The sequence below is a fragment of the Drosophila kikkawai genome, chromosome 2L (genome assembly GCF_030179895.1).
Source record: "Drosophila kikkawai strain 14028-0561.14 chromosome 2L, DkikHiC1v2, whole genome shotgun sequence".
In the NCBI taxonomy this organism is placed as follows: domain Eukaryota; kingdom Metazoa; phylum Arthropoda; class Insecta; order Diptera; family Drosophilidae; genus Drosophila; species Drosophila kikkawai.
The window spans coordinates 14,596,974-14,619,219 of NC_091728.1; the positions used below are offsets into that span (position 1 = coordinate 14,596,974).

General features: G+C 39.5%; 1 protein-coding gene across 3 annotated transcripts; it reads left to right on the forward strand.

The window, feature by feature from the left end:
* The first annotated feature begins 992 nt into the window (after positions 1 to 992).
* hoe1 (OCA2 melanosomal transmembrane protein hoepel1) lies at positions 993 to 22,195 on the forward strand. Of its 3 annotated transcripts, XM_017183143.3 has the most exons (12): positions 5,402 to 5,563; positions 7,604 to 8,152; positions 18,034 to 18,140; positions 19,009 to 19,159; positions 19,240 to 19,300; positions 19,370 to 19,508; positions 19,570 to 20,474; positions 20,531 to 20,860; positions 20,925 to 21,272; positions 21,334 to 21,481; positions 21,545 to 21,638; positions 21,699 to 22,195. In XM_017183143.3, exons 2-12 carry the CDS (start codon positions 8,076 to 8,078, stop codon positions 21,781 to 21,783), a joined length of 2,445 nt encoding a protein of 814 aa, XP_017038632.1. In that variant the 5' UTR covers positions 5,402 to 5,563; positions 7,604 to 8,075; the 3' UTR covers positions 21,784 to 22,195. The 3 variants fall into 3 exon arrangements, with proteins under 3 accessions (XP_070140384.1, XP_017038632.1, XP_017038633.1); XM_070284283.1 differs by lacking the exons at positions 5,402 to 5,563; positions 7,604 to 8,152 and adding an exon at positions 993 to 1,207; XM_017183144.3 differs by lacking the exons at positions 5,402 to 5,563; positions 7,604 to 8,152 and adding an exon at positions 14,496 to 15,048.
* The last annotated feature ends 51 nt before the right edge of the window (positions 22,196 to 22,246 follow it).

A 22,246-nucleotide genomic window follows, 5' to 3' on the forward strand; every position in this document is an offset into this window, starting at 1 on the left:
GTAAAACTCTTGATGGTCTCCCAATTAGAGGTTTACGCCGATGGTTAAAGGCATCGGCGGCGGCGCAGAGGCCAAAATGACTCGGCGGCGGCGGCGTAGTAGTCAGAAAGAACCGGCGGCGGCGGCGCGTCAAATAAGGCAAAAAGGCCATTTTAATGAGTTATTTATTTTTTTTTAAGTTTTATAAAGAACAATGACACTGAAGGCCGCGCTGAAGCTGCGCCGATGCCGCACCAGCGGCGCGCCGCGGCGCGCCGTTATTTTCATAATTTGGCGGCGGCGCGTCAAATAAGGCAAAAATCGGCGGCGGCGGCGGCGTGGCGCGGCGGCGTATATGTCTACTCCCAATATCCCTGTATATAATTTCTAAATATTCCTAAAAATATATAAAGTCTGAAAAGTGCAACCTACAATAGTAATTTCGTAATTTCCTTGTACCTTTTATCTTATATTGGCCATGCACCTAGGAAGACAAAACATAAACAGCCATAAATAATACTTGAGACTGACCATCGCCAAGTTCAATGCTGAGCAGTAGATCCGCCTGGGAACGTGTGTTGTATATATATACATATATCTATAAAGCTATATACCAGAATGGAAAGACAAACGCTGGTCAATAAAATGAGAACAAGACAAAATAGAAAAAGCAACAAGGGATTTTCGACGCTGCTGCTGCCGCTCGTCGTTCCATAGGTAAATGGTTCTATTAAGTTGGCCAAGAGGGAAAGCCGGAAGAGAAGGCGGCCACCATGTGGAGGAGAGGCGACCCGACTGCCAGCAGTTTTATGGCAGCCGCGAGAGGGAAAGCCAAGCCAAGCAGCTAAAAGAATCTATCGGTCGGACGCGAAATGGGACAGACGGAATTTTAATTAATTTGCGCCCAAGGAGTCCGTCGAGTGAAAATTGGAAATTGGCTTAGACCAAGTGTCTGACGCCTCTCCCTCTCCCCGAAGGAGAGTCCCAGGGTCTCTGTGCTTTTTGTGTAGTGTAATAGTGAGTGTGAAATGTCGTCGCCTTATGGTTATACTAAGCCCACCTTCATGATAACCGACCATACCCACGATCCCTATCACTTGCATGTCGGTGAGGGTGCGCCAGGTGATGAGGATAATGACCAGGATGAGGACGAGGATGAGGAGCGACAGTCGAAGCTGCAGGAGATCATCAGTTGGCTGCATATCAGTGCCAGGCAACGCAGCAAAAAGTAAGTTATCACATCAAGTATACGCCATGTTGGCGTATTTTCATATTAAGTATACGCTCCGGGGGTACAAAGTCCCGAGTTGTTTATATTTGTTTTCGGTTCCGTTTTCTCATTAGCACAACTTCTGCCACACTCCGCCTGACATTTAATTGTGGTTTCCCCGTCGAAACTTTTCCTTTTTGTCTCTCGCATAAGCTTCTTAATAACGGTCCATCGGTCCCTGCGTTCTGTTTGTCTTTCAAAAGAAATCAATTTGCGAACATTTTATGGAACTTAAGTCGCTGGGAACCTCGGCAGCTGGTCCCTCAGTTTGGATTGATTACAATTGATTTGTTTTAGTTGGTCAAATATTGTGTGTATTTTGAGGGCGAATGAAAAATTCATGACATATCCAGCTGGGAGATTGAGAATTTAAGCCGAATTCACCCCTGAAAATTATTTTGTACTCACAATAGATTAAAATTAATGGAAAATCCAAGTAAATAATGGTTTGTTTTGATAGGAATTTATTTCCCTAATGCTTGAATAATTAACAAATAGCAGGCACAATGTAAAATCCATTTTAAATCATAACAAATAAATTATTTTCCAGTGCTTGTCTCGAAGGGAAATTCTTACGTCTCAAGTTTCCAGCTAAAAATGTGGTAACAATAGAAATACGTACAGAATTCACAACAATAAACTAAACCTTAGACCCAGCTTTCTGAGAGTTTTTCCTGGAAACAAAGTACCCTCAGCTCGCCTGTCTTTCGCTTCGGGGAACTATCATCCGATATACAGGTTGTGGATAATAATCAATAGACTGATGGACACACGTGTGTGTAAAAGTACAAAAAGATACTGCGCGAATATAATTAATAAACAATGGAGAGTCTTGCATTGCATTATATTGATTATATTTATAGCATTTGATTTCCGTTGGACAGACGTGATTCAGCAGCCTCCGGAGCAGCAGCTGCTCGTGATATCGAGACATCCGTGCTATGTATTTCTCATCGCCTCTCATCTGCTCCATAATTAATGGGGCCTATAAACAAATCCCACACACAAATAAATATTAGCTCTGGCTGTTATCAGTAGAGTGGAAAGCTCTGAAAACTACACACACAGTTGGTACTCAATTAAAAGTTCCGCTTTGTTAATTAACAATTAAAGGGAAAACTTGAGATTGTAAGTCACCGAGTTGAGGTCTGAGACTGGATTACAATGTAGTTGTACTTAGTTTACAGGGTAACTTATATATATATATATGCATGAAGTGTATTTTGTGGCCAGGAATAATTAAAAAAAAAAATTAAATATTGAAATGAACACATTTTTCTAAGAAACATTTATTTTAAGGTCCGTGTATACAGTTTTTATTCCTTAAATAATTTATTTGCTTTATTATACAGTTTCACATTTTTTTTCTATTAAAAACACCCTGTTAACCCCCAGACAGGTTGCTGATAAATCCAACCTAAAGGCAAATCTTATTAAATATGCACTTGTTATTTACATAATTATTTTTTATTAACTCACACTGTGCCGGCAGTCTCAATTATCTTTGCTGAGAAATTCCACAATTTGCATTATAAAAGTGGCTGATAAAGAGCCAAGTATTATGGCATTTAAGTACGTACAATCCATGGGTAATAGCCTTATTCCAATGGCCACATTTTTTATTGCCATGAAGTGGGTCGTGACAACTAAAACCCGTTGATGGCCATTAGTTTGGACCTCCTGGCGCACATTAGGCAAAGTTGTTCCCCCTAATCCCGGGTGTCGAGGAGCAACATCAAACCCAAGTTGCCTGACGGCATGATGACATGTTGGCGGTTCAAGTTTGACCACAAGTGAATAGTTTTGCGGAAACACTGTGGTGGTTCCATGATTCCAGTGATGAGAGGTTGTCACATATGTATATAGCACCCCACCTCCCCTTTTACCAATGTAAATTGTGGGTTTCCAAGCAGACTTTCCTCTCAGAAAATGTAAATACTTTTCTGTTGTTGCCAGGGATGAGCTTAGGGGCTGTAAAAGTTCCGACTTGCACCTACTTGTATGTATATAGTGTGTGTTTGGTGCGTTGTGTGTGCTTCTCAGGGGGGCATACCTTGTTCTGGCACAATTGAGTGGAAATGAATTATGTATAGACTATTATTATAGGGGCTTTATGGGATTTACTTAGTAATGGGTTAGCGGAGAATGGAATATTTAATCGTTAGTCTTGTAAGGCTTCGGAAAGGAGACTTTTTAATGGTTAAATAATTTCATAACAATTTCAACAAGTTGTTTTAAATATTTATAAGAGTTTGTTGAATAATCCTTTCTGTTAAATAATAAATGTAGATTCACAAGAATCCTTGAACTTTGTCTAACTTGTGTGGCTTGAAAAGGAAGTCTTTAAAATGGATAAATAATTTTATAACAATTATTTAATGAAACTCCAATGGTATCCTTAAAGCGAGAATAACTTTCACACATCCATTAACTACTTGCAGCTGTCGTTTTAAATTGATTAAATATAATACTTACATATAGAGAAAGATATGGCTGCACCCAACATTCCGCTGGATAAGACCTTCTCCTAATGCACAAATTTATTATTGGAAAAACGAATACAAAGAACAAACTGGAAACTGGTATTGCGTCTCACTCAGAGGAATATATCCGTTCGTTCATCAGCATTAATATTATTATTATTATCATTCATTCATTCCTTTCTATTGAATGTGGGTGAGGAAAATTGCAAAATAAAAGAGCGTAAGTGCGGAGCTCGAAAGCCGCTCAAATGTCAAACGCTCGTGACAAGAACTAATATATATATTATATATATAGACCCACGAGTTCACATCTATTCGGGTTTTATGTGTGTTCATTCGCCGTGTTTCATTGTCAGTGGCAGCAGCAGCCGTGTTCCCCGTGATTCTGCGTTACTGAAAATGCGAAGGAATCGAGAAAATTGAGACGACTTGACATATAATTCGCCTTTTGTGCCCACACGAAGCCCATGCAAATGAGAGCACGAGCGTGGGCTCAGTCTCCGCGGGGACTTATCATGTTTGGCCTATAAATAAGCACATGGTCGGCTCTTACATTTGATAAAGCTTGAGTTCTTTATTTTTTTTTATTTGCAGAATTTCACTTTCTTTGATTTGAGGAAGTCAGCCTCTTGAGGGAGAGATTCTAGCTAGTATAACTGAACTATTTTTGGCTTCTATGACAAGTGCCTTAAATTTGCGCTAATTGCTTTGATGCTCGCAGCTATCTAAAGACGAAAAACAACCATAAATCTGTTGATTAGGCATTATGCTAGGCTTCTATTATTATTAAGCCTAAGCTGAAGTAAACAAATGATTAGCTGTTGGGGGTAATTAGAGCTTTAATAAATTGTGGAACCAGTTTACCGGAGCATTTTGGTCGGAAAGGTATGAGTAATAATTTATCAGGTCTGGGAATTTTATAAACAAATAGTATTTGAGACTTTTGAACTTGAATTTTTAATAATAATTAATAATAATTAAGAAATTGACTAGTTAATACAAAAACCCCGAATTTAATAGTGTAAGTTTGTAATAATTAATAATAATTTTAAAAGTATAAGTGTTTGGTCTTAAAAAATTCATTTTTAAATAAAACAAAGTTAAGAAAGCTGCAAAACAATGAATATAAATATTTTAATAAAGTTTTTAAATATTTTTTGTTGCGCATTAAAAGCAGAAAAATTAATAAAACTTGACTGGAATCATTATTTCTATCACAAAGTATAAATTATAATAATTTACACCCCCAACAAAGGTGACCTAGTTTACTTTCTCAACGAAACCCACAAACAAAACAGTTAAAAATCCGCTTAAAATTGAAACACCTCCAAAAACCTTTCAAGTTCAAGTTGTTGGCCATTGGAATACAACCAATTCCAATACAAAAAAACCAAAAAAAGACTAACGGCATTCAACAGCTATTGAAAGCTTAAAATTCTCCGTTCAATTGAAGTAGCCTTTCAATGCGCGCCGCCTCGTTCAACCGAAAACAGCTGCGACAGCGACAGCGGCGACGCACGAAGTATCAGTATCAGCTTAGGCAGTATATATACACATATATATACATATACTATAGCGGCGTCATCGGGCATTGGACATCGGCAGTAACCGGCAGAAAAGTAACTTGGAACGCGGCGACGAGCCCGCAGATTTATTCGGTTTACAACTTTCGCTCGAAACGGACGTGCGACTTTGTCCGGTTTTTTAAATCGCCATCGTTCATCGAGCTTTTGTGTGTCCAAACAATAAAGAGAAATAAATAAATACAAATAAATAATAGTTGAAAATAACAACCAAATAACAAAAACCGCAAAAAAGAATAAAACTTAAAGTGAGCTTAGCTAATAAAAGAGAATAATTCACCTTGAAGTTCACTCCGTTGCTTTATAAGGAAGATGCAAAGGATAAAGGCACATTTAATTATGGAAATTCTTCCTTATCCTATTTCGAGTCTCTTATTACCTCTTATTCATTTTTTTTTCGACTGGCCCAGGATAATTCTGCTCATTAAGGACGCAATTCCTTGGCATTAAGCGCTGGTAATTAGTCTGCCTCTGCAACGGCCACTGACTGGCTGAGTAATTGGTTGGCGGCGTCTGGTGACTGCCAGGATATATAAATTGACCGCAGGATTCCCCCTGAGCCAGGGAAATGTGACAGGTGCCTCACACCTGATGTTTACTGAGTCGTGATTAAAAAAAAACCTTTAAGCTATCAGCCTATATCCTCGCAAATATTTCATAATTTATGAATGATACCTCCATTCGTGGTCGCACCCAGGCCAATCAATAATTGAGTCCTGACAGGCCACGCAAATAAGCAATATATTAGCCTGGGACAAATTGAAACGTGGCTATAACATCATCATCATTCTCGATGAAAATGAAAATGAAGACCGAAAATAATTCCCAAACACAGCCCACAAAAGTAGGCAACGCCAGCCAAACGTGTCTGGCTTTTATGGTAGTTTTTTGTTTTCTGTTTTTGGCTTTAAAAGCTTTAGAAAACTTTTGCCCAATGCTCATTTTAAATATTCATGCGAGTCCTCAACAAAACCTAGCCCAAAAGGACGAATAACTTTTGCAGAAATATATGATTGTAAGCAACATTTATGAGGAGTGGCTTTGGCTTTCTTGTTGGCTTTTAACGGAAACTCAAATATATTTTAAGTGATTGCCAGAGGGTTCTGCAAGAGGAAACTTTTTCGGCGTTAATTTGCCAAAGGATTTTCAGTGGAAGAAAAGTTTCTCTCCGAAGCGGGAACCCTTGGGTTATAATTCTGTGAGTTCTTTTGTTGTTAGAGTGTAATCAATTAGTAATTAGCGAAAGATAACATGAAAGTTAATCAAAATAAAGTGAGAGAATGTGTGCATAAGATGTGAAAATGGGTTACAAGTGTGTGAAGTTTGACTAAGGACTTGCATAACTTTTTATGGGTTATTAAAAACCTGTTAGAGAAGTACAAAATAAATTAGACAAGCTCATTAAAATGTTATTTGAAGTTATAGCTGACTTAATAGCTAATTTTAACTGAAACTTGTTAAAGAAAGTCTTTAAAAAATCTGTTGGAATTTTTAAAACATAATAAAACCTAGCTAATTTTTTTTGACAAATTAAAAATTCCACCCCAATTTATATATATATTTATTTATATAATCCCCCTCTTGGCTTGCTGGCTTATCCACCTTGCTAAAACATTTCTTGAATATACATATAAATATATATAAATATATCCTGCCCCCCGTAAACGATGACATATCTTTGAAAGCAATTTCCGTTAGGATATTTTCGGCAACATTTTCATGGTGTTTTTCTCCCTTTTCCGCCATTTTTTTTTGGCAACCTAAATCCTGGCAAATGGGACCAGCACACGTGTCTGCTTTGCATTTGACCCGTATTTTGGCCAAGTCCCTCCCAGATGGCCAGCCATAATTTGAAATGGTTTTCGTGCGTTCATTTTTAATTATGCGGCGTCCCGGCTAAATTGTTTAATGGTTGAAAGGGCATCCCGCCAACCAATTAGTAGCAAGGACCATAATTAAATGGAACTTAATAGAGAGACACACACACTGGACATCATATAGCGGAAGATCAATTGATGGCAGCCACAGATGAAGACCTCGTCCTTTTTTGATGTGCCATTTGATTTTGGTTGATTTGATAGCGGAGTCGAGGCCATCACAAAACTAAATGAATATTGATTCCCTATTAGGCTTTTTTTTTTTGGTCGGGCAAGGACTATTTTTGTCCTTTCGAAACGCTGAATAATTAATGCAGCCTGTTTGACGCAACCGTGAACTTCCAGGGAAAGCAGCTGTTGTTTATGCTCACCTCATCAATTTATATATATATATATTTTTTCCTGTATCAGCCACCAGTGCGTATGCGTGATTTGATCATATGAAGCGACGGCATAAAAGCAGAAACTACATTAAAATGTACAAGAGAAAGGCCTGAACTTAAAGCTGACCCCAAATCCTTTCGTTCCAAAAATATACATTTGTGATTTGCGATAATAATTAGTATTAATAGAGTTAATCGAACTGAAAATTAAATATTAAATCGTGTCAAGCCAGCTGCTTAATTTAATTAATTAATTTAACAAGCAACCCACAAAAAAATCTGTCAAAATTGCGCCGACTCGAGTTCATCCGCCGCCGCCAGTTGAGCCGTCTGCTCTTAGTCCCCATCCTCAGTCCAATCACAACAATAACACCAAGACAACAACGACGGAGCCCGGCACAGTGGGTCACAGTGCCGCATCCACAATATCGCGGCGCCGCAGGAGTGGCAGTGGGAGTGGCAGCATCCACCGGAAACGTAAGGACATTTGGCCTTTCAAGATGCGGGTGAAGGTGAGCAAACGCCTGTGGCCCCACCGACAGGCGTCTACCAAGAGCGACAAGTTTCCACAGCCAAAGTAAGTCTAAAAAGAGAGGCAATAATGAGCAAAGAAAATTAATAAGGGAATGTATATTTCTTGATAAAATAAGAAGGAAATCAATAGGAATTTGTATTTCTTACCAAGTGTTTTTGAAGGCTCTTAGTTAAAAGCATTTTTTAATTAAAATTGAAAGGCATATAAACATAAAACCAGGTCGCCAGGAAAGGTTAAGACTTTAACAAAATAAGTAAACATCAAAGAAAAGATTAAGTTAAGAAGCTTACAAATTAATTATTAAATATTTTTTTGATGAAAACACAAGAGGCGTTGCTTGTAATTCTATCGAAAGAGCTTAGAAATAAGAAGAAAACTATGAAAGCTGAATTTTTGAAATAAACTAAACTATATTAAAGTAGAGCCTTTTCTTGTGGTCAGCCACTCCTAGATGAGCTTAAGCCGTATGTGACTCAGTTCCAGTTTCCCTTTGAACCTTTTACCATTACCAGATTGCGATTTCTCCTTCGAAGATGCCAAAGTTCATGGGCCGAGACCTGTTTTGCCTTACATCTGTTAATGCAGAACACTCATTCCCCTATATCTATATGTTTATATGGTTCCTGGCTGAGGCACGTGCCTCCAAGAGGAGGAGATGGTGCCGGATGGAGCCCCGTCTCGACCACATAACATAAACATAAACATAAAAACCGAAGCTCCCGTACAAGTCCAATTTTACCCTGAATGGCAGGCTGGGGCAGCAACATGTGTTGACTGAGGGAAAACGAGAAAAAGCGACAAAAACGAGAAAAACAAGAGAGAAATTAATGTCAGACATTTAATTTCCGTTTGGACAAATGTGGGGAATCTTGTTTCCGTTGCCATTAATGTTTCAATATTGAGCAGGCGAGCGAGCACTTCATTGAATTTGAAAGGGGCCTCTTAGGCGGACATATTATTCTTTTGCCTATTGAATCAGGTACTGGCATTTGGGGGAAATCCATCCATCCATCCATCAATCGGGCTGGCAAGTGAGGCGTACTGTTGGGTCCTAAAAGTGTCCTGGCAACGTGCCTGGCCTTCCAATTCTATTCGTTTTCCCTCGTTTTTTTTTGTGTGAAAAGAAGAGCTCCTAAGACAAATACTAATTAATTTGTTTGACCAATTGCCCGCCGGCTCAGAGTCAACACGAAAACGAAAACTTTCCGAAATTATTCTGCAATTAATTTTCAATTTGTTTGTCCGGCTGCCATTTAACTTTATTTTTGTAGACAAATGTTGACCATCTAGGACCCACTTGGCGTATACTTAATTTCAGCGCTACCACATCGCTCATCCGCCGTGTTGGCTGGCCGGCATTTTTAAATAAAAATGTGGGTCAGTCTCAAGCAAAAGTGAAAATTCTTGCACATAGCGTGAATTGCGGCGACGACCTCCACGCAGCCAAGGTCAGAACGAATCCTGCATTGTTCCAAGCACATTCAAAATGTGATTATGTGCCGCCTTCGCCAGGATGTGCCTTGGGTGTGTGAGTGTGTGAATGAGTGCCGGCGACAGCAAGTGCCATAAACATGGCACATGAATAATTAAAACATTTAATGCTCCCAAAATTGGGTTAGGCCACTGCAGCCGACACGACTTTGTTCCTGATTGAGGCTCAAAAAGAAAGGTCAGGGAAGAGTGACAGAGCAAGAAGTCGGGCAGGGAGATGGGTATATGTCAAGCCAAGTCATAAAAATATACGATTTTATGGCTTGTTAGGTATAATTATTTTGCCAAAAGAATATTTTAAATACAAATTTGTACATTTTCGGTAAAGAAAAAATCGTTTTAAGCTAAAGAAACCTTTTAAATGTCTCTGAAAATAGGCTTAAAAACCATAAGACCAAGTAAATTGTTTATTTAGGGTTCTATAAACCTTAAACTTCTTTTAAATATAGTTTTTTTTTTAACTTAAAAAAACATAAAAATTATTTGCATCATTTTATACTTTTTTTAAAGCCATTTAAATTATAAAAGCAAAGCTGCAATCTGACGCAACTCATTGAGATTCAAATAAAAGCTAACAATTCAATGCACCGCTATGCAATTCCTATAAATAATAACATTATAATGCAGCAAATTAATGTACAAAACACCTCGTAATCCGTATAATAATGAGCTGATGTATTATAAATCAAATATTCTACAACTGCAGTTTGATTTGTTCACTTACTAGGGGTATGTGCAAATTAAAAATGCAAATAAATGCCGGTTATGCCAGCTATTTGCATACTACAACCCAGCTGTAAGTATAGCCCTTTGCGCGGGTTTAAAAACCACCCACTAGTACTTGGACTTGCCCTTGGCTTTCACAGTCACTGTTCGATTTATGTCCGGAACGTGTGACTATGGAGGAGCCATTGGGAACGTGGAGCTGCCGATGGCAGGCACTCCGGAGGTGGCAATTGCCAATTGGAACGTGTCACTCACTGCCTGTGCGCGCTGTTTCTCAATTAATTAACTTGCATTTTTCGCAGCGGAAAGTTACCGCGCCGGCGAAAGATTTAACTTGCTAATCGAGGCCTGGTCGCCCTCTCCTCACTGTTCCCCTCACCGTTGCGATTTAAAAATAAACTTTAAAAGTCGCTCACATGAGACACGACACGAGTGCCGAGTGTTGAGTGCTGGATGCTGCGCGGTTTCAGGCTTTCAATTTTCTCGAAATTAATGAAGCGTGTCGCACTGAAAGCGCCACATGAATGACATGCCCCGCCAGCGGAACCAGAACGGGAAGAGGATACACTGTGAGAAACTTACAGAAAAAATAATACAACTTTTTAAAGAATAGAAACTTTTATAGGTGCAACGAAAATATGATAATTTAAAAGGCTATTTTAAGTTAAGTTTAAATATTTTTTATAAACTCAAGTCTGGGTGTTCTATGAACATAATTGTAGCCTTACTTACATTTTTTAGGGTTCTTGTAGTTAATATTTTTAAAAGGTTTTAAAACTCTCCAGAATTTAAATATGTCTTTAAATCCAACTCAGTTATTAGAATTTTTTATATAACTATATAAAATTAAACTAGAATTCGTATAATATAATTTTGTATACATTTTTCTCAGTGCACAGACATAGAAGCTTAGGAAACTTAAAATTGACAGAGAACCGACTGACCGACTGGATGAAATTACGCTTTTTTCGGGACTGTAATTTCGTTATCAACGATGTCGCACAATGACCCATATATAGACACATCTCCCTCTATCTCCCTTCACCACCCTCCACTCTCGATTCTCGACTTCTGGCTCAACATGTGGGTGTGTTCTATATCTACGAGTGCGGCTTACTTAAGCTTAAGTTTGAGTTGATTTAATATTGTATATATCCCGGCTTTGCGTTTGATGAGCGCGTGTTCATTTAATTTTTCAAATGGACAAAGTGCGTGCACACCCTATGTGAACTTTCCCTCTTTGGGAATTATATATCTAAATTGATAGGCTATTTTTAGATATTTATTTATATCAAACCTTGAAGAGTGAGAGATCGAAATCTTTATAAATTTTCTGGAGCCTGAACTTAGCTAAGTTTGTTGTCATTTACAAGTTAACAAAGCACTAAATCACCTAGAAATTAACTAGAATAGGGAATGTCCACTGGCAAAATATTATTTATATTATTTATATTAAAAAAAAGAAAGATGTAAAATTGGTTGTAGGTTGTCTTTTAAATACAAACTTTATTAGACTTAAAATTCATAATCTAATCATCGTCAGTAGTACACTGATTTGATTTGATTGATTTAATTAATTAAAAAATATTATAAATTAAAAGTTTTTTCTTAATGTTAAATCACATTCTGTCAGCCATCAAAATGTGCGGGTACTATAGCCAATTGTCAGGTTTAATAGCGCACTCTAGAAACGCAGATAAACCCAATCAGCCCAATACGGGGCGTGCCCCATCGACAGGGTGTTCATTTTCAGAGGTGTGCACATTACGTTAAATGCCGCCAAATGCCTTATTCAATTTCCATTCGATTTATACTCCATTTTCAATGCCACGACGTAATGCGATACCCGAGATCGCAGTCTAGTTTCAATAAAATTGCATTTCACTCTGCCACGCAAACACTTGTGGCACCAAGCGACAGCTTGGGTCAACATGTTTCCCTCAACCCCGTACCCTCTGCTCATGCTTCGAGACCTTTTTTCATTAGCCGGAGCTGTGAAATGGCTATCATTAGAGGTGGCCGCCGTCGGTGTCGGGTAACAACTTTGGCCCTGTCCCTGAACGAGCTGGATTTTCTAATCTATTGGCCGAAGAAGAGTATTACATTACCTGGCGCATTATGCAAGCTGGGCACAAGCACACCTGTGACGTCAGTGAGTCAGCGAGCCAGCTAGTTAGCTTGTCAGCTTTTCCAGGTGAGATTTTGGTGAGTTGGCATAAAAAGAAACAAGAATGATATAAAGGAGTTCAGACTGTGTGGTACTCAGCTTAATTTAATATAAAAGTTTAAAACTAATATACTTTTCGGCATTATATTAGGACATTTTAAATAAGAAAATTCTCAGGCTTTGATTATCAGAAAAGCTCATGGAAATATTTATTATATTTGTACTATGTTTTTTATTTGTTCACTTTGATAATATATATTGCAACCAATCTGTTAAAGATATTACATTTATCTATTTTAAATATTTTTGTTATAATAATAAATAATAATCCCTGTTAAATTTCCATAAATCCCATATACCCTTTAATTCCACCCCATGTAGGGTGCCAAACCTGCAGCTTAAAATCTTTTCTGCTTATTTGGCAAATACGTTTCGTTGCGTTCCCATTTTTTGGGTGATATGCGTCTGCCAGAGCAACTGACAGCCGCTGATCCGGCGCCAGCTCCCCCGGGTGCCTTTCAATTACCAGGCTATAGTATAATATTATATAGCACATAGTGACTCTTTGAATTTTCGGCATCACGTGGGGGTGTTCGTTCGGATTTGGCTCAATTCCTCGTCAGGCGTCTACGAAATTTGCATGCGAATTGAAGGCACCCTTGAACTCCAAGGTCTCGCGCAGCAGCAGCAGCACTCGCTGAATACGCCTTCAATTTAGTCAGGCTATTTCATAATTCCCGTGCTCCTTAACAGAATAATTGGGCCTGAAGCAGCAGCTGATTCCCCGCAAATTTTCAGAATATACACATACAAATACTGATACAAATATAAAATGCGAAATAATACTTAAAACAGCTCGAGTTACTGGGCTCATCTCGTGTCATAAAATCGTTTAATAGAAGCGCAACAAATTGATGAAAATTGTATCGGGTTGTGGCTTAAAATAGAACTTATAATTGGGAACTTTAACGTGTCAGATAAAAGTTCATTAGTTATGCGGCTATAAACTATTTTATGGATATATTTTAATTGAGGTAGTGGGTTTCTTTGATAACTTCATTTCTCAGTTTTTTTGATCTCCTAATATTAAAATAACTTTTGTTTAAATAAGTTTATATAATGTGTATTTTATTGAATATTTTAAACTATTACTGAATATTTTAAACTTATTAATAAATATTAATTCAAATTTGTCAATAGAGTATATATATTTTTAATATTAATTTAAATTGCGATTACAACTTTGAGTTTTGACACTAGCTAAATATCATTACATTTATAAATTGATCAACATGGTTTAAGTATTTTGAAAATGTTTATTTTACACATTAAACACAAAAATCGAATAAATTAATAAATAAATAAATAAAAAATACAGGCCGGGAACAAATGTATTTGAAAATTAGCCAAGGCTAAACTCAAACTCCCTACGCAAAAGTGTGTAGCGCAGGGCAAGATCAAAAGCATCGCAGAACAACTGTCAAATGTGATAAATCAAGTGTAATTGAAAGAAGTGCAAATAAGCCAACGCCAGGAACAGCAACAACAGCAACAACAACATTAACAGTAACAATGGAGGAGAGTGTGGAAAAGTAAACACAGAGAGCCGGAGAGAGGCCACTTGACAAAGCCGAAAATGAAGAAACATGAACATGAACCAGCGCACCCGCACCTTGGCCCCTCGGTGGGGCGGAGGGCGGGCGGTAGGCGCACTGCTGCTCGGGTTAAGCCGCCCTCGCACTGATAAAGAGTGCGAAAGAGAGCGCGCGATCGGTGTTGAGTGCACTTTTGCAGCGGCGAAAGCATAAATGCGAATAATGAGCAAAGCGCGTCCAGCGAGAGATAACTGATGAAAAGCGAATTTGAGTATCAGGAAATTTGTGTGTTGTTCTTCTTTGCCGCTCTGCTTCGCCACTGCTTGCGGTGACAGCGACTGCGCGGCGGCAGAGCCAACGACTGCATTAAAACCTACAAAATAGGGTAAAAAACTGAGGACCGCAGTTAGTACCGCTCGAGCTTTCAACTGCGACTGCACCGCCCATTGCAAAAAAGAAAAAAACAATTCCAAAAATAGTATACTATATACATTTTATATAGTGTATATATTCCGTCACGATCGGCGGCGAAACACAATACAGAACCGAAAAGGGCACGCGACAATAAAAAGCAGAAATTAGCAACAAGTGGTCAAGGCAACGCGATCCCGCCATTTAATTGAAGCTCGTCTTTCAGTTCGCAGCTCTTGCGCTTCTCCGCTTTTCACATTTTCCATTTCCCAGCGGCAAAATATGCGATTAACAAAGGAATTTTCACATTCTTTTCGGCTTCCCTATTAGAAGTTTACCCGTGTGTGTGTGTATGTCAGTGTGCAATTTACGTAATAATACGCTTTATTCGCGGAGATACTTGTGCTAGCCGTCGAGTGTTTTTGTTTTCCTTTTTTTTTTTTATTTTTGCCCGCGAGTGTCACATTTCCATCCCTGACGCAGGATCCCTGGTCTTTACCCGCCAGGAAGATGGCCTACAACGCCCAGGATTACGCATACGAGGATGAGTACGTGTGTTTTGGTTGCCATGATAAAAAATGAATTGTGTTCTAGCATTAAGAGCCTTGTCATCAGCTGTTTTGCTTTTATCTTTTACGTTCTCACCTTTAACTACACACCGAGAAAAGAGGGAGAAAGAGAAATGGAGAGAAATAAATGGTTATACCAAAGATTTTACTAAAAATCGGTTTCTATTATATTTGGTTTTTTTACGACAACTTAGTTGTGACGCGTAAAATAAATTCTTTAAGGAATTTTACAGTACATCAACATAAAGTTTTTAATGTGTTTTGGCCGTCAGGATAAAAATTAATGTTTTCCAGCATTAAGAATGACGTCATCGCCATTTCTATTTTCTCTTCCTGTTTTCTTTCACACCTCTTAAAGCACAGAAAAAATAACAACACTGTTTTGCCAAAATATACAAATTAAAATATATTTTATTATGGTATATAATTTTTTTTTTTAATTTAAGGAATGCACTAAAAGTTATTATATTTTATACAAGAATATTTATTCATTAAATAAAATCCCAGATGGTTTAATTGTCCTTTAAATATTGTTTAATTACATTTCCTTTATAAAAACTGTGCAATTTCAAGTTATTTATTTGAGGAGGTACAAATATTTCCTTATTACTTTTTTTAATTTATTTAATTTAAGCTCAAAAATGTTTCCTGAATATTTCTATGCGTGTGTGCAAACCCAATTGAAAAACCGACAAATTGTCTAGAGCTGCAGTCAAGCGGAAAACGTTTGCTTGGCTCCTGCTAATGATAGCTCCACTCTCTATTTAAGGACCTGTCTTGGGCCCGTGGGTGTCCTTTGTCAGTGAGTTCTTGTGTGATTCAATCTTTGACACGACCGTCGTTCCCTTCACTTCAGCTAACGAAAGCCGTGACATAAAGTAGCTGTTCAACGTATTAAGAGTCATCAGCAAAATCATTTAATCATTGACTTGAGGAAGGCATCAACAAGCTTTACGCATTGCCACTTGAGCTGTGAGAAAATGCTTTTTATTTTTCTGGGAATGATTTACAGAAGAGTACTTCTTAAATATGTGTTTACAAGTCTACTTTTAGATTAGATATACCATTAAGGTAGAGTAACTTCTAATAAACCATTTCTACAATTGATTTTCATTTAGAACTTTAGACCCACAACAAATCCTTGTTAAACCCAATTAAAGTTCCCAGAAATCCTGTCATCAAAACACACCCATTGACACACGATTCCATTTCACCTCATCACATGAGGCAATCAGAGATCTTATGACTTATGCACGAGCTATACTAGCACTCGGAGCTGTCTAAGCTGAGAAACGCAATTGAAGCAAGTTCAAGCTGAAACGTTGTGTTCTTCCACACACATAATATATATCTGATGTGTACATATATAACATATAGTATACACAAGAAGGTGTGGGGGTTCGGTCAACAAAATCAGTGTCAGCGTTTCTTTGGCGGTCTTGTCTTGTCTTTGTTTCTGTTTATTACTTGCCCTCATCGCTGGCTTCCATCAAGCCAGCTAATTGAAACCTAAGTAAATATAATTTATGACTTATTTCGAGCACTTTTCGCTCTCTTAAGTAAATTTAGTCAGGCCGACTGAATTAAGATTTGTGTGCCACAATATCCACTTGAATCGAGTGCACAAATTGCATTTATTCAGCCCGCACACGTGATGCCCCATGCACTCAGAGTGCCTTCGCCAAAGGAACCTAACCTTCCCCGTTTTCTATTCCCTGCTGAATCACTATTTTACTTGGCAGAGAGCTCAGCTGCCTGGGCCCCAGTAATTATGGCAAAGAGTCATTAAACTCGCATTTGAAATGGAAAACGACAACAGACAGGCTGAAAACAGTATTTTATGGCCAGTATAAATAGACATTTTCCACTGATAACGACCTTAAGAGCAGCGACGAGTATATATAGTAGCAGATTGGATCCGATCTGGCATTGCTACAGCACAAAAGCTCTTTAATTGAGCTTGATCGTTGCGAATCTTTGACGAAAATCTGGACTGAAGATAGCTACGGCTGACTTTGAAATCGTTCAGTTTGTGTGGAAATTAGAATGAGAATTGCAATCATATTTTAAGATATCTTAGGGGCTACGTGACATCTAGAACGTGGTTTTTTGTAGGTGCTTTTGGACAGCTCTGGAAATCAAAAATGTATCATGCTTTTAGTTGTAGTCTTTATTCAATGAGTGTTTAAAGCATTCATAGCCGAATATCTTAGCTAAGATTAAAGTAAATGAAAATATCAACTCATCTCTTATATTTTTTTATTCCAGTTTATTCCGACTATAAACATAAAAGGGTAGTAAAACTTCCAAATAAATAAAATCAGCTTTAATTTCCTGAAGGCCTTCTGAGTGAAGGAGAACTTAATACCCTTTTCCCAGTATTTTTCAATCCCATTACAGCCATCTCCTCTACCTCTCTGAGTATCCTTTTTGGCTAACAGACTCTCAAAATATATTTACTTAAATCTTATTTTATTGCATCTTCTTTCTCGGAGCTCTTGGAGATTTGTTGTCAATCAGAATCCTTCCCACTTCCTTAACCACAATTGAGTTTCCACTTCATGTGGCATAAGCTGGGAACCCTTTTTGGGTAAACAACTCCAATTTAAAGACTTTATAAGAGTCAAATCAAATGAATACAAATTGTTGCACGCACGGGCCAAAGGAAACAGATCGTATGGGAGGGGAAAAATCAATACAGATGTGCTAAAAAATTTATTGAATTGTTGTTTTTTTTCGGGAGTGGCAAAGGCAGAGGCAAACCACGCCCAAGCACCTGAACAAACAAATTCCAAACACACAAGTCCCCGGTATAATCTTATTAAATCTTTATTCTCCGCTTATTTCTCTTCCTTCTCGGTGCCGCATTTCATTGCTCCCCGATGTGTAACAAAAAACCACCGACCTTGGATTGGTCCTGCTACTCCTCCTGCTCTTGGTCCTGCTTCTGCTTCACACATGCAGCGAAGTAACAGAAGGTGCCTTACAAGTCTGGCGAACTCTGCCGGAGCGCATTCGTCAGGATCCCAGTCTAGCCTCGTTTCGCCAGGAGCATGAACGTTTACATGGCGGTAAGTTGGGCCATCTATGTATATCCCTCCTTCAGGCTACCTTCTCCTTGGATCACATAATTTCCTTTTTTTTATGTCTGGCTGTTGCTACCTTTTTTATTGCCGTAATTATTGTTGAATTTTTTATTGCCATTTACGTTGGCGTCGCCATTGACATTGGACGACGGCTGGCCGAGCCCGGGTTTCGCCCCGATTTGCATACCGAAAATTTAAGTCCAGCTTTATCTTCAATTGTTTTGATGGACGCACTATTTGGGGCTTAGCAAATTATGATAATAATACCCAGGGGTGGTTCCTCCTCTCTCTATTTCCGTCACATGATGTCACAGCGAGAGTGGACAACCATCTTGTCATTGGCTTTCTTAAATTAAAGGCTGCACGGAAATTATAAGTATGGTTTTATTTAAATTAAAGTCAATTCAGAAAGAAAATATGATTATGGTAATTTTTGATGAGGAAAATTTATAGTTTATGATAACTTCTTAGTCTAACTTCATTGCCAAATCTTCTCAAGAGCCCTCCTAGTTCCCAAAGTGTATCCTTTTCCTATTGCTCAGACATCAGTCCCTCGGTCAGTGTGTCCCCCAGCCCTCGCTCAGGGCCATTGATGTGTATTTATAGCCACGGCGAGTCGATTAAGTTTGCACATAAAATACTGCCAACACGTGGCAGGTGGTGGCTGTGTGCTGAACCAAGTTAATTTCTGGCCAAAGTCGCGCCAGTTGTCCGCGAATTGTCCTTCCGCCAAGAGCCAGCGAATGATTAAATTTTCGCATAAATATTTGCCCATTTCTGGCCAGGGTTAAGTCAACGCCAGACTGTTTTAATCTTTAATCATTTCATGTGGATTTACTTCCCCTACCCGCAGACGTTGATCCTTTGCCAGCGGAGGAAAGCGAACTCCGGGTGGAGAATGGACATCACGAGGAGACGGCTTTGGCCAACACACAGACGGGATTCACACAGATCGGTATCAATGTGACGAACGAGGCGGGACAGGTGCGAGTGCTGGACGGCAGGTTCGTAGTTCTGTGAATCTCGGGTGTCAGTTACGTAATTAGTGCAACCAGTTTTCTGTGATTCCCCGGGCCATTTGCAGGGATCTGGAGAACAACAATGATGATCAGCATGATGAGGCCGAGACGCACGGAAAGAGTTTGGTAAGAGTCCTTAAGGGTCCTTAGAAATTGAGTAAAAATATTTGCCATATTTAATGTATATCCTTGCAGATCCGCAAGTATCTCATTTGGTTCAAGATTGCCGTGCTCTTGGTGGTCTGGTGCGTCTTTACCGCCTTCCTCATGTCCAACAATGAGCATGTGGACCAGCTCAGCCTCATAAGTGTTCCTAGGAATAGCTCTTCGAGAGGTGGGTTACCTTTTTGGAAATTTCTAAAGAAATATAAATAAAATTTCCTGTTTTTTTGCAGTCTTTCCCATTACCACAGCCAGTCTGCAAAGGATTGGTCTGGGCCTGCGAGGACCCTTTAGGTTGCAGGAGAACGAGCTGACGCTGAATGATAGTGTCCCCCTGCCCGTGCTCCAGGTTCAGGTGATGCGCAGCTACTTTGATGCCGAGGGCATGGAGATCTACATCGAGAATGCCAGTCAGCTGTGGCAGCTGGACGTGGTCTATCCGGACCTCATCGATGCCACCAAGGACACGAAGAAGCAGCGCACCTTCGAGCTGAGTGCCAGCGATCCGCTGTGGTTGGCGCAGGCCAATCGCACGGAGCTGAGCTTCGAGTTCACCAGCAGCATTGAGGGCGAATTGCCGCTCCAGCTGAATGTGGATGAGTCTCCGATCTACAAGCGGGATGGTGTCATCTATGCGGCGGCGGTGCTCTGCGGCCTGTACGTGATGATCATCTGGGAGATTGTAAACAGGACCTTTGCGGCCATTATTGCATCCACGTTGTCGGTGGGCATACTGGCTGCCCTGAATTCAAGACCCTCGATGGCCACCATTATGGGTTGGATCGATGTGGAGACTTTGCTGCTGCTCTTTGGCATGATGATTCTGGTGGCCATTCTCTCCGAGACCGGAGTCTTTGACTATCTGGCTGTTTATGCCTATAAGATCACCAATGGCCATGTGTGGCCACTCATCAACTGTCTGTGCCTGTTCACGGCGGTCCTTTCCTCCTTTTTGGACAATGTCACCACCGTGTTGCTGATGACACCGGTCACGATACGACTCTGCGAGGTCATGTGTCTCAATCCTGTGCCCATATTGATGTGCATGGTCATCTACTCGAATATTGGCGGAGCCCTGACTCCGGTGGGGGATCCCCCAAATGTCATCATTGCCTCAAATAGCTACATATCGAAGAATGTAAGATTATTGGGAAATATCTAAAGATTATTATTAATATTTTCTGTATTTTTTAGGGCGTCAACTTTGCCGTCTTCACGCTGCATATGCTGCCCGGAGTCCTTTTGGTGATGGTACAGACCTACATCCAGCTGCGCTTCAAGTTCCGAAACATCAGCGATTTGCAGTTTAAGGACTCTCCAGAAGTAGAGGAACTGCGTCACGAGATCCATGTGTGGAAGCGAGCGGCTGCCAGCCTCTCAGCTTACTCCAAGGACGAGGAACTGGTGCGACAGACGCTGATGAAAAAGGTTAATCGCTTGAAGAGAAGCCTCAAGAAGCGAATGACGGCGGTTATTGAACCGGCACCAAATTATCAACAAACGTTGGCCAATCTTCAAGCCAAGGTAATTCAGATCTTTTAAGAAATAAAATATATATCCTTAATTTATTTTTATATATTTCCTTTAGTATCCCATTCGCAACAAGCCTCTGCTGATTAAATGCTCGGCCGCCCTGCTCTTTGTGATCAGTTTATTCTTCTTGCACTCTGTTCCGGAACTTCAGAGATTGTCCTTGGGCTGGACCGCTTTGCTGGGTGCCATATTCCTCATCATTCTGGCCGATATTGAGGATATGGAAGCTATATTGGCTCGCGTGGAGTGGTCTACGTTGCTCTTCTTTGCAGCTCTCTTCATACTGATGGAGGCTCTGACGGAGTTGGGTCTGATTGAGTGGATTGGCAATATGACAGAGGGCATTATCCTGGGCGTGGGCGAGGATCAGCGTCTGATGGTGGCCATTTTGATAATACTTTGGGTGAGTTGGCCGAAGAAATAGTATTTTCTATATAATATATTTTATCCTATTTTACTTCTAGGTTTCTGCTGTGGCCTCGGCTTTTGTGGACAACATTCCGCTGACCACAATGATGGTGAAGATCACCATATCGTTGGCCCAAAACAGCACCTTGAATCTGCCGCTTCAGCCTTTGGTTTGGGCCTTGGCCTTGGGTGCCTGTTTGGGGGGTAGGTTCTCTAAAGGATTTTAAATTAAATATATATATTAATATTTGTTTTTACCTCTTTCAGGCAATGGCACACTGATTGGAGCCTCGGCCAATGTGGTCTGTGCCGGCGTGGCCGAGCAGCATGGCTACAAGTTCACCTTCCTGCAGTTCTTCAAGTGGGTTTTCTTTACAGTTTTGCAAGAACCTTGATTAATTTTCCCTTGGTTGCTCTACAGAGTTGGTTTTCCCATCATGATTGGCAGCATTATAGTGACTACAGGGTATCTGCTGGTCTCGCACTCTCTGTTCGCGTGGCATTGATGAAGGGCCCCCTTCTAGGAGTTGACTGTGTCGATTTCGCAACAAGGCGCACTTTACCTCGTTACCTAACGGACAGGACCTGTTCCGGCAGATGCCGCACCCAACGCGATTTCAAAGGAATTTCAATATCTTATACACAGGCTATAGGAATTAATTCTAAGGCATGTTGGCGACCAAAAAAAGATACAAAAAACCAAAAAACAGAAACAGAAACGAAGAATATTATATTAAATATACATTTATTTTTACACATCGTTGTTAGTGTAGTGCGTAGTCTAAATAACAAACAACAATTAAGAGAATTATAATTAATATAAATTAATTATTTACAATTAATAATGTCGCTGAACTGTGAAACAATTGTTAAATGTTAAATGTATGAATACGAATTAAATAAAAATGAAACAATGAATTCTGTAGAGGTAATTCTGGGGAAGAAACTGGATAAAAAACAGGTAACTAA

Excerpts from the sequence above, each read along its gene's own strand:
- hoe1 (XM_070284283.1), top strand. The coding sequence starts at position 1,008 with ATGTCGTCGCCTTATGGTTATACTAAGCCCACCTTCATGATAACCGAC. Across the intron at positions 1,208-18,033 it reads GCCAGGCAACGCAGCAAAAA|CGAAGTAACAGAAGGTGCCT; the intron begins GTAAGTTATCAC and ends TCACACATGCAG. Across the intron at positions 20,861-20,924 it reads TGGCCAATCTTCAAGCCAAG|TATCCCATTCGCAACAAGCC; the intron begins GTAATTCAGATC and ends TATTTCCTTTAG.